This window comes from Pteropus medius, unplaced genomic scaffold (assembly GCF_902729225.1).
Source record: "Pteropus medius unplaced genomic scaffold, Ma_sr-lr_union100, whole genome shotgun sequence".
Taxonomy (NCBI): domain Eukaryota; kingdom Metazoa; phylum Chordata; class Mammalia; order Chiroptera; family Pteropodidae; genus Pteropus; species Pteropus medius.
Genome location: NW_024347791.1, coordinates 15,306,798 through 15,319,961, shown reverse-complemented (window position 1 = coordinate 15,319,961; position 13,164 = coordinate 15,306,798). Strand labels below are relative to the sequence as shown.

Sequence of the window (13,164 nt, the reverse complement as noted above, 5' to 3'; positions counted from 1 at the left end):
TAAAAAGGTAGAATCAATGGGATGTGGCAGGTGAGGGAAAGAGAAAGGTACCTGAGATCATACTCTTCCTGGATTGACTCTGGGTAGATAATCATCTCATTTACCAGAGCAGGAGCTAGAGAAAAAAGAGCAGGTTTCGGGACAGTGCTAAGTTTAGTTTTAGACATGTCACACTGGATTCATTTTTAGCTTCGCTGAAATAATCATGGATAAAAAAGATGATGTTTCAATATAATTTTCATATTTTTTACTGTGATGAAGACTTTCTGTCAATTATGTTTGCAACTGGCCTAATATTGTCTGAAGTAATCATTCTATAATTTTATTTGATAGTATAGTTATTTTAAACAGGAGAATAACATAATGCTTTTTTTTTTTAACTTTGGTGTTTTTCTTCCTCACTTTATTTAGACACAACTTTACGGAGAAATCTCCTTTAAATCAGATCTCATAAATAGAGCTTCAAATACAACTCCTTGTCCTATAATCATACTATTCAGAATGAAGCAGTTTAAAAACTTTACCATAGAGTCTAATGGAAAAATAAATACATGATTAAAATTGAGAGACAACCTGCAAAGAAAACTTTGAGATTTTTTTCCCCTCACCGTTGTACACTAAATCATTTATTTTTGTGTTTGTGCTTAATATCCCACAGTTGTGGGAGTTAGTGAAGCTTATGAAGATGCTGCAAATTGTCTCTGGTTGTTAACTAACTCCAAGCCTTGCGCTAACTGTAAGTCTCCAATACAGAAGAATGAGGGATGCAATCACATGCAGTGTGCTAAGGTAAGAAGTTAAAGAGGATTTTGAGGGTTTTGCAGTTGGAATCTTAATTTGAATGTTAATTAATCCAAAGAAGAAATATTCTAAGCATAAAAATCTTTTTGGGTTTCAGATGGATTCTAGGAGACTGCATTCTGCATTCTTTGTTGAATAAAATAAGTATTAATTCATATTACTAAATTTTACACTAATAGGGAATGTTAAAAATAAGAGTGATGATTCAGTGGTATTTAGCCAGAAGATTAGAACTGCCTGAATCCTTCCCTGCAAGTTACCTCCCCCAGTGAAGATCCTGAGAGAGTTTTGTGTATATATAAATAATATTAAAAGAAAGAGTACTGTCTTATGTAGATCTCTTGCTAAGCTGGTTTTAGAGCACATAGCTTAGACTCAAGGCCCAGGCCAGGCACCAGGCAACCCCGCTAAGTCCAAATCTTAATCTTGGTGTCTATATATAGGTGTCAGTATAATAAAAGATACCCAGAGCAGTGGGCAGACTTTAGGTCTGCTGGTGAAACTATCAATTAAATAAGTAATTCATTACTATATTAAAAATGAAAATGCCAGTCAAGATCTACTTGGCTGAAAAATAATTAATATAAATAATTACTATTAGAAGGCTACCCTCCTGACTTAGTTGCATAGAAGGACATTACCATATTTAAAGCAAATATTCTGGAATTAGGTTAATATTTTATTAATACGTGCCTACATTTATTAACATTTTTTTTAGGAGTTAGAGAAGGCTTCTTTAACTGAATATAATTTGCAAAGAAGAGTTAAAAGGCCTTCCAACTTTTTGCTTACAAATAAAATTATTTTTTTATGTTATTATTAGTTTCAAGTATACAATACATTGATTAGACATTTATATAGTTTTTAAAACATTTTTATTTTAAAATTATAATGATTTTGATTTGTTTTCACTGGAAGTAACATGTATATAAAAATAATTATTTAAAATTATTGAGAGGACAGTGTAATTTTTGTAATTTAGGATGTGAAAGAAACCCAAATAGTTAAGATTACAATAAAATATATCAATGTCTTCTAAGTATTGCTTGATTTTTAACCTTGAAACTAACGATCCTTATTATTATGACTTTAAAAATAATGGCAGTTACAAGATGATTTTAACAATAAAATTAACATACATGAATTGGCTTAGACAATAATAATAATTTCCTAAGAGGCAAGAAGAAAAACTAAGTACAGCATTCTGAGCAAAATGCTTGAAAGTGCTTATTCAGCTGATTAAGCCAAAATTATTTCATTTGTGGTCTTATCTCCAACATCCATATAAGTTTTTTCTTAGAAAATCTGACATAGACTACATAGATGTGTAAAGAAATACAGGTCGACCATAAAAATCAGCCATTGGGGCTACTAATAGCACCCACCAATAGTAAGTACTTGATAAATATGTATTTAGTGAGTGAACATTTTCATACATTAACCAGACTAGTGACATAACGTAATTTATCTTTTTTTTTTCAGGCGAGGCAACCCTTGGTTGACCTCAAAGATTATAAGGACCTTGTCAGTTTACAATCCCTTATTTTTTTATTTTTTATGCCTATAGCACCTGGTCTTCTAGGTGGTCTCCCATCCAAGTACTAACCAGGCCCGACCCTGCTTAGCTTCCAAGATCAGATGGGCTCGGGTATGTCCAGGGTAGCATTGCTGTAGACCATAATTTATCTTAAATGAATTTTGCTCAAGCTTCTGTTGCAATTAAAAGAAACATTTACTTACATACTATGTTAGTGTAGTATTCTTTAACATACTATCTGATGTATTTACATAGAACAAAAAACTGACAAGTAATTCTTTTTTACTTTTTTCTTTTACTTTTTTTTAAATTTTACTTATACAGTTTAAGTATACTTGGCATACAATATTAGTTTTAGATGGACAAGATAGTGATTCAACATTTATATACTTTACAGTGTGATCACCACACTAAGTCTAGTAATCATCTGTCACTGTGCAAACATATCACAATATTATTGACTATATTTCCTTGACAAATAATTTTTATGACACAGAAGAAGACATCTAGAAAGAAATGAACTTGCTACAGAAAAATTTTATACTTTAAGAGGTTTTTTTAAAATGTGACAGTGTAACAACAGGTTATATGTAATTGAATTCATGCTCTCACACAGTGACTAAATCAAAATATACTTTTATTAATGCCTCAATGTTGATTATGATTCAGAAGATAGTTTTACTTTCTGGGATCAAATTGTTAAACATTTTTTTTTATTGACAAATTTGGCCTTATAAAATAAGTTCATTTATTTTAAAAACACTTGTTATTCATTACCCTTTATATAATTTTCATGAGACTTTAAATGTTGCATTCTTACACTTTTAAATTACTTAGTAATTTTCTTCATCTGACTGTATAAAACTATGTGCTGCAACTAAAAAATAAAAATTATTCAAATTCTATATTTTCTTATCATAGAATGTAAAATTTGGCTTTTGTAAAACATTTTGCCACTAATTTTGAGTGATCAGTAAGGTTATACCGAAGGATACTTGTATCAAATCAGGAACAGAGTTGCTTATACCAGGCAACAAAAGAACTGTGGAAACCTTGAAACATATCCACAATTTATTATATAAGTAACATGTTTGTGAGGAGACAGATGAGTACAGAGACTTTAATTCAGCTCTCTGTTTATTATGTGTCATATAGAGAAAAAATTAGTAAAGATATAGAAGACGTAACATGATCACTAGGTTTATCTGATTGCTATGTGTATATTCAGACTTCGTATCCTGAAAGTATGGTCTGTGCATACATCTTTTCAAGTACCTCAAAAATTGACCATTGATCATCAAAGAAAATCTCAATAGTATTCCAGAAAATAGAAAATAATTTAAGTAACATTGTCTAGTCAAAATGGAATAAAAATAGAAATTAACAAAAAAGTTACAAAAGGCCTTTTCATTTAGAAAATAAAAAAGGAAGTTAAAGAATTTCTAGGAAACTCAGATAATGAAAATACTATTTTATCAGAACCAGCTATAACTAAAGCAATGCTCAGAAATGTACTTAGCCTTATTCACTTTAAACAATACAAAATAAGGAATGAGTTAAGGATATGAGTTAAAAAATCATGAAAACAAAATAAACTTGAAGAAAACCAGGAGGAAAGATTTAAAAAGATAAAATTGGTGAATAAAAAATTGAAAATACAACCAGTAAATAAATCCAAAAAAGTGGTCTTCTGAATTAAAAATAGATAAACCACTAAACTTACATAAGAAAAAGACATAAGAAATAAGGGAAATAATAAACAAAGCAATCTAAAATAAGAGATAACTTTGCTCAACTCTTGCAGATAAATTTGAACTTGGGTTTGAAATGGATTGATTTTCAAAGAAAATATAATTTATTAAAACTGACCCTAGGAGAGATATCCAAACAAACCTATTTCCATAGAAAAAAGGGTGTTTCAGTGATCTTCACCCTTTAAAGCAATAGATCCTAGCAGTTTCACAGTAGACTTTTATCAAACTTTACAAGAACAGGCAATTCCAATGTCATTTAAACTGTTTCTGGGAGTTAAAAAAAAAAAAAGAAAAAGAAACTTTCAGATTATTATTATACAGTGAGTAGAACCTTGATTGATACCAGCCTTGATACAAGATTATTAAAATTAAAAGAAAACTGTAGATCAGTCTTCCTTATAACAATGCATAAGTTCTGTTAAGATAGTAGAAGGGGAAAACCTCACACATATTAGCAAACATAATTCAGCAGAGTACATTAAAAAAGTAATTGACTGTCAATTATATATCAATTAAAATTTTTTAATAAAAAGTAATTAACCATGTAGGATTTATTCCAGGAATACAAGAATAGTTTGATATTTAAAAAGCTATTACTGTACCTCATCTTACTAGTAGATCCTTGGAGAAAAGTCTCATAATTCCTGTAGATGCTAAAAAGTCATTTGACAAAAAAATCAACAACTATTCTTTATAAGACACTCAAAAAAATAGGAATAGATGAAATCTTCCCTAGCATGATAAAAAGAAATCTATGTCAGTCCAAAAGTTAGCATGATATTTAGTGGGGGAAACTAGAGGTACTCTCACTAAAATCAAGAACGAGATAAGGATGCTCTCCATCACAGATACATTGGACTGGAGATACCAGTCAATATAATTGAACAATAGAAAGAAATTGGAGATGTACAAATTAGAAACAAGATGATAAAATTATCATTTTTTGCAGACAGCATGATCGCATACCTAGAAAACCCACAGAATCAACTGAAAAACTACTACAAACAACAAAAGTTCAATTATCTAGCAGATTACAAAATACGTAGAAAGTACTAGCCTTCATGTGTACCAACAACATCCAGCTAGAATATATTCTAAAAGAGACCTTATTTATCTAGAAAGACACTTAGGTAATTTACAAGACTTATATGAAGAAAATTTTAAGACCCCTTATAGGACACAAAATATGACAAATGGAGAGATAACAAACTTCTTGGGTAGAAAGATTCCAACAAAAATACCAACAGGTATTTTTCTGCATCTAGATAAACTAACTCAAAAGTTTATATGGAAGAACAAAGCAGGAATAGCTAGGAAAACTCCAAAAAAGAACAGTGAGGAGGAACTAGCCTTTTATAATAACTTTTATTATGAAAGTTAAGTAATTAAAACAGCTTGATGCTGACAAATGAATCTACAGATCAATTAAACAGAATAGAAAGAAAGCCCAGAAAATAGACACAGATACATGGGAATTTAGTACATATTGTAAAGGAGGCATCTCCAACCAATAGATAAACCTGGACTGTTCACTAAATGGTATTGAGATGACTGAAGAGCTGTGTGGAAAATATGAAGGTGAATTCATACTGTATATGGTATACCCAGATAAAATCTGAACAGCTCAAAGTTTCAAAATTAAAAAAAAAAAAAAAAAATACCAGAAGAAAACATAGATTTAGAATGGGAAGATCTTTCTGGCTCAAAATCCATAAGCATCGGGGCGAGTGGGGGGAGGGAGGGTGGCATTTTCATACTGGAATGCTCATTTTTTGGCATTGTTTGTTAATTATGGTAATTAAAGTGAAAATTGCTAAAAAAAAATGAGAAAAAGATTTTACATCAGTTCTGAGAGACCTTTTAAATTTGTTCTCAGTTTCAAAACCATTTGTCAGTGTCACAGACATTTCAGAGACTGGTGGAGCCTTATAGACCAAAATAAGATCACCATGCACTTGAAAAATGAAACATTTGTCAGTACCCGTTTTTATTATTTGGAAAGAATATCCTATTGATATTTTTAAAGATTCCTTGAGATTACTTCATAATATTATGACTTACATCTTAATTTATGTAAGCGACAATTTTAAACTACCCCCACATCTTTCCATAGTGCAGATAAGGTCTCCAGAGATAACGTGAAAAAAGGGTTTATCTGTAAGATTTGTTCCTGGTCACACAGGCTAGATTGTTTAATCTCTACAAATTAGACTAGAAATCAGAAAATAATTTGCATATTAACATGGAGAGATGTTTGCATGTATGTTTTCTTTTGAAGTGCAAGTATGACTTTTGCTGGATTTGCCTAGAAGAATGGAAAAAGCATAGTTCTTCCACAGGTGGTTATTATAGATGTACTCGCTATGAAGTCATTCAGCATGTGGAGGAGCAATCCAAGGAAATGACTGTAGAGGTAAAGAGAACTGTTTGGCTAAGCCGCTTAATACCATTAGAAGTATTTTGCATTTCTTCTTTTCCTATCTTCATTGTAATGAGGCATTAAATTGAATACACTTTAGAGTAGCCTTTAATTTAAACAAATAGTTCTATAAACTCAAGAGCTTTTTTTCCCTCCTTTTTAAATAACAAGTATCTTATAATAAGTATCTTAATCTAAGGTATTTTGTTATAGCAACCACGCAGACTAAGATGCTTATTATATGCTATCACATTAATACTATATTGTTGGTATTATGTTTAAATTATTTTTAAGTTATTATAGAGGCAGTCCGGGATATATAAGACTTATCTTCACGAACAAAAATTTCTCGCAGTTCTGCAGACTAGGAAGTCCATGATCAAGATTCCTGCCATACAGATATTGGTGGTAACTCTCTTCCTGGCTTGCAGATGGCTGTCTTTTTGCTCTGTCCTTACATGCTGGAGAGAGCGAACTCTGGCGTCTCTTCTTCTATTTATAAAGTCACTAGCTCTATGGAATTAGTGTCCCACCCTAATAACCTTTATCGCCTCACAGGCCTTCTCCAGATACAGTCACATTGGAGGTCACACTGGAATTTGAGGGGGACACAATTCAATCTATAGCAACAAGCAATTTAATAAAACATTGAAGATCTGATAAACATAGGCTTGAGAGGCCTTACACTTTTGCTTTACACTCTGGGATTGTGGATTCAGTTTATCACAGAGAATTCAAAAGTTGGACTTCGTTCTGGGAACCTTTAAAATGTGTTGGTTATTATTTTCTCTCAATAGAATAGTCAAAAAGTCTGTCTGCATTACTGCCTATTAGTAATAAAATTAAATGACAAAAAAACTATTAATAGCTAGTACTTTCATATATAAAAATCATTTATGAGTTTTTGTTTCCTAGGCTGAGAAGAAACACAAACGGTTTCAGGAACTTGACAGGTTTATGCACTATTACACAAGATTTAAAAATCATGAGCATAGCTATCAGGTATGTCCTACATCATTTCAAATACACTGAATTGCACTGTCGTGGATAAATAAAGAGAATGATATAAATTATTTATTTGTTTCTTTAGTTAGAACAACGCCTTCTTAAAACAGCCAAAGAAAAGATGGAGCAATTGAGTAGAGCTCTCAAAGAAAGTAAGTTGTGAGTGGTATGTGCAATCATTAATATAAATATATACTTCCATGCTAAATCAGTCATTTCATTAATAGGAAGTTAAGTCCCTTAAAGGAATACATTATCTGTTCTCCTTCTGCTACTGTTTGGAGTTTTCTGAAGCCCAGAGTACAGCTGAGCATTTTGAGGCCTCTGTGATTAAATTTTCCACCCGACTTACTGTGTCTCCTCCTCTTAATGCAGCCTGTGCTATTAGTAAACACTCATTACAGTTTTGATTACTCTGTGCCACCGCTGATGCTCTAGGATGTTGGAAAAAGAGGTCATCCCTGACCTCGTCAAAAGAGCAAGATTTGCATGCCACCCAATTCTTATGTTACTGAATTCCCAAAGATTCTTTAGAAAATTTAGCAGAGTGCCTAATGGAATGGAAGTCAAAAACAGTTTTGGGAGAACTCATCTCATTGGTAAGTAATGGACATTGGAGTTAAAAAGCAAAGACATGAGAGAGGGCTAACTATGTGGATCATAAAGAGAAATTTGAAAATTCCTTAAAATGGATTGAGTTGCATCATTAGAATATAATATCACGATGGCCACAACAGAGTACAGGTTCTGACATGTTTGTTTTAAAATCACAACTTTAAAATAATCAGTTTATATATAAAAGGGGTTAAGCCTAAAAATACAATCAGTTGTAATTGTGTTGCTCCAGTTTACAAAAGTAATGAATAATAACACCCTTTTCATGACAATTATTCCCTAATTAAGGCAGTAACTATAGTTAAATAAATTAGAATGGGAGAAAAAATGTCAGTAGCAGCTTAGTCTCCTTATAATAGTTCTTAGACTTTCGTAATTATGTAACTATCTCACACCAATGTCAAATTCTTGAAGTCTTGTCCTTCGTGAAAATTTAAAAGAAAAAACCCTCCCTGGTTCCACAGTTCTTCAGCAGGGGTTTTCTTCTGTCGCATCACTGATGTATCCCTGATGCTTAGAACAGTGCCTAACAGTAAACATGCAATACATATTTGTAGCTGTGAATTACTGTTGCTGTTCTACCTTCTGGAGGTTCTAGACAATATAGGAAGATATGAAAAAGAAGTAAAATCTTATATCTATAAGGATTGGAAAGGAAGAAACAAAACTACACAATTCTCACACTTATAATGAGGAAGGTGGGGGTGTTTTCCTTTTTTTACATCTTAGTTCAGATACTTATGCTAGATAGGTATTTTGGGATGGTCTGTATATCTGTGTGTATGTACACATGTAATTTTCTGTGGGCATGCAGAATAATCTATTTTCAAAAGTACTTATGAATTTAGATTCTACTGCTTAATTCCTATTTATTTGCAGTTAAGGAAAAATCTAAAATGGTATAATGATATTTTGGAAGGAACAGTCTCAGATATTAAGGCAGTTTCTTCCCTCCTCACTCTTCCTCCCTTTCTCTCTATCTGAAGATTTTTATTTACTAGCATCAGTTATTCATTTATTCCCCAGAATACTGTATCTTTTTCCTTAGAATTTTTTTTTTGCATAATTATAATTAGGTTTTGTTTGTTTGCTTTGTTTTGTTTTTTAGCAGGTAGTTTAGCAAGGCATTTGTTCTAATTCTTAACCAGCAAAGTTCTACTAGGGATAACCTAAATAACTTAGTAAAGCATGGGACGTTTAAGTTGACCTAGGCTAGATTCATCTGTCAACAGGGTCAAAACAGAATCCCAGATCAGTGTGTGCATTTTTCAGGATTGCCATCAGTGCTCCTGGGCTCATGCAGTGTGTGCTTCATTTATAAATGTGTACAAGTCACACATGAGTGTTTTATGTAGGTTCAGTATAGTTCAAATAAATACTCTCTTCAAACAGTTTCTTCATAGGGATCCTCATTCTTTTTTTTTAATTGTGTAATTAATTTTATAATGGCATATTTGCAAAATAATTTTTCACTGTGCCTGATCATAGCTGAAGGAGGCTGTCCAGATACCACTTTCATTGAAGATGCAGTTCACGTGCTCTTAAAAACTCGACGTATTCTCAAGTGTTCTTACCCCTACGGATTTTTCTTAGAACCTAAAAGCACAAAGAAAGAAATTTTTGAACTCATGCAAGTAAGATCCTTTTAAAATTAAATTTAAATAACAGTTATTATGAAAAACAGATTTTCTTTTTTCAACCACTTAAGTTTATCTTATTTGGGTATGATTAGTAAACAATTTTGTTTTCATTTTTAGAATGGTTTTTAAATAAAGGAAAAAGTTACCAGTAATAAACTGAAATTTTCTTTATGTTTAAGTGTGTTACTCTGCATATCTGAATGAGTACTGAGCTACGCAAACATTTCCTACCACATGTATATTTTTCTTTGAAACTAGTTGAGGTTCCAATCTGGCCTAATTCCGATTATGTAATTAGGAGTTTTATCTTCAGAGATGAAACAAACCACATTACATACTAGATGGAAAAGTTACTATTTACCAGTTTATTTTAAAAGTACAGCTGAAGAAGTTACAGTATTTAAAAAACAAAAACACCTAAGCCAACTGACATCTCTGTAGCCAGATCAACTTCATTGTATGTTTCTTTTTTTCGAAGCCATCAAACTTTCTCCTCTTACTACAGTTTTCATGCCATCCCTTTGAACTATATATATCTTACATTTATTTCAATGTTCAATATTCATATTCTCCATGAAGTTTTTTAGACCTAACCCCAGATTACAGGTGTCTTCCCTTGCCTCAGATTCCGTCAGCATGGCGTCTATACTACATGTCATGCATTTGCATGTACAATGCCTTGAAATTTATTGGGTTTTTTTTTCACATAGATAAATTATAAAACCCATATAGATAGCTGATATACTCAGTACTACTTTGTAATCTGTACCAACTACATTGCTAAGTGCCTATTGGATGAGTGCTATTTTCTTGTAATGTGCAAAATAGAAACATGTTAAATATGAAGTTATTTCAAAATTTAGATTAATTTCTGACTTCAAAGAGTTAGATTTAACTGAGAAACCAGATAGACACTGGATTTGCTCCTGAGTAATCCACCAGCTTATGATTTTTTTTTCTCTTCTTACCATAGACAGACCTAGAAATGGTCACTGAAGACCTTGCCCAAAAAGTCAATAGGCCTTACCTTCGCACACCCCGCCACAAGATCATCAAGGCAGCATGCCTTGTACAACAGAAGAGGCAAGAATTCCTGGCATCTGTGGCTCGGGGAGTTGCTCCTGCAGACTCACCAGAAGCTCCAAGGCGCAGGTAAAAAGGATGCACACTGTGGAAATCATCCTAGTTCTAGCCACAAATGCCAACAGGTTTATATTTTGTCCAAGTAGAGTTCATATTCCTGGAAGTTACTTATAAGAGTATATTACCCTCTTTTTTGGTGATTTTTTTCCCAGTTTTAGTTCTTTTTTTTCTTGTTATTTTTGGTTATCATTGTGTAGTTTCTTGAACTAAATTAAGCTAGGTTAATTTCACAATTCAGTGAACTCATAATTCAAAGAATATTCTAAATTGCCATTTCAAATAGGCAATATATGTAGTGATATGATAGCCATAAAGATCTTATGTTATAGAATTTGGAAGCCTTGCCAACTTGTTATGGTCATATTTGTATTTTGCAATAAGAGGTTAGAAACGAAGAAGTGAAGAAATTAGAAATCTGTTATTAGTAAAGTTATATAAGTGGTCCATATTTATCCATTAAAGAACAATTGAGTTTTGGTTGTTTTATTTCGGATACTTATACTACTAATGCCATTATAAACTGAAGTGTATTTTGTATTTATAATAATTACAAACATTAGAAATTCCTTTGACCTTTTTTTATATAAATATAACATAAAACTAGAAGCAATCATAAAATACTGTTACATCATTGTAGCATTGTGATTTTTATTTGCCTACCATTATACACAAACATAAATTTGAAAGATATAATGAAAGTATTGTTGTAATTATATTCTGTAGTTGATCTACTTTCATTAACCCATTTCCCGTTTAGAAAAAATAAAGTGCAGCTGGCTGCCAGAATTAATTTAATCTTATATAAACACGCTCTTTGAGGCTGAAGCAAATCTGACTGGTTTTCAATGTGAAAATAAAATATAAAAACTGTTCTTAGAGTTATTTCTAAACAGAACTTGTCTCTAATCCTAATGTAACAGAAAAATATACATAAATCGGATTCATCAAATGAATCTTCAGTAACAACTGTTGGAGAACGATGTTAACATCACGCATAGGAATGCTGCGTTTTCTAGGATCTGACATTTTCAGCGATTGAGAATTACTATATTTTATAAATGGAAATACCATTCCTAAAAACAGAATGCTATAAATAGAATGATGTCATTTGTTTCCGAAGACTATCGATATACTAGAACGAAAATATAACAAAAGCGAGACATTTCATGGCAAACTTTGGGGATAAGGTTAGGGCTGCAATCCGCGAGCCATCTGAGGCTGAACGATGCAGCCACAAGTGCCACTGGCAAGGATTCTCAGGGCAAACAGGAAATGGGTTAAGCCAGTTCCAAGCAGAGGAATTAAAAGTAATGTTCAAAGAGCAAGGGTCTGATTGCTTGTACTTTGTAGTACTGATAATAAATCAAATGGTATGTCTAATTTCTTTGTAGCTTTGCTGGTGGAACATGGGATTGGGAATATTTAGGATTTGCATCACCTGAGGTAAATTGTTTTTCCGGGGATTTTGTTTTCTTTTGTTTTGTTTCATTAATTATATTTTTCCTTAGTACAGTCCTGCTTGCATTTGCACCCTCATCTATTGTAAATCCTACTCAGATTGTCAGCAAAGTTTCTCTTTTATAATAAAAATGCCACAGCAGAGCCTACATTTAGTTATTTATGGTATTGGATTATGATCACATTATTAAATGCATCTCCCCTTTTAGAATTTTTAATTACTGAACAGTCAGAATTAAGGCCAATTTATAGCATATATTTTTGGAATATATCTTTAAATTGGTTAATAGAGATACTAATTTTATTTATTAGAACTGTTTTTCCAAGTTGTTGCAACAACCTGAGAAATCGATTTATAATTAGTTGCTAAGATGGAAACTTGACAATAATGTTCATGCAGAAAAATGCTTTGCTTACTTTCTGCTTTTTAAGATTTTCACACTCATGTCTTTTCTTTGTTGTTATATACCATTTTAAAATACAGAAGTTCTAAAGTACCCTGCAAATAGTAGTTGCTGTAAATAAAAATAAGATAGAGTGAAAATTTTAATCACATTGCTATTTTCTGAGATTTAAATTGCCACTGTCACTGTCAAATCTGATTTTAAATGGTTTTAGCAGTTCTCTCTACTTCTTTCTTCCTTGCTCTTTATAAAACAGTATACCATCTGATGCTTATGTTGTAATAACCTTTTAACTTAATTCTTAGAAGGGACGGGACAAACAGTGTATTTATAGCCCATTTGTTATCTGTAACTGAAAGACAGTTAAATTATTATCCAGAAATGACTG

At 31.9% G+C, this 13,164-nt stretch overlaps 1 protein-coding gene and 1 pseudogene across 6 annotated transcripts in view; one reads left to right on the top strand and one right to left on the bottom strand.

The window, feature by feature from the left end:
• The window catches only part of ANKIB1 (ankyrin repeat and IBR domain containing 1), a 110,533-nt gene that overhangs the window by 89,928 nt on the left and 7,441 nt on the right, over window positions 1-13,164 (top strand). For all 6 annotated transcript variants that reach the window (XM_039878109.1, XM_039878115.1, XM_039878114.1 and 3 more), the window contains 7 exons: window positions 659-789; window positions 6,371-6,505; window positions 7,427-7,513; window positions 7,602-7,668; window positions 9,620-9,765; window positions 10,745-10,923; window positions 12,306-12,357. In XM_039878109.1, coding sequence (XP_039734043.1) covers window positions 659-789; window positions 6,371-6,505; window positions 7,427-7,513; window positions 7,602-7,668; window positions 9,620-9,765; window positions 10,745-10,923; window positions 12,306-12,357 — 797 coding nt within the window. The remainder of the gene's footprint in view (window positions 1-658; window positions 790-6,370; window positions 6,506-7,426; window positions 7,514-7,601; window positions 7,669-9,619; window positions 9,766-10,744; window positions 10,924-12,305; window positions 12,358-13,164) is intronic.
• Window positions 2,360-2,477, bottom strand: LOC120615347 (uncharacterized; annotated as a pseudogene).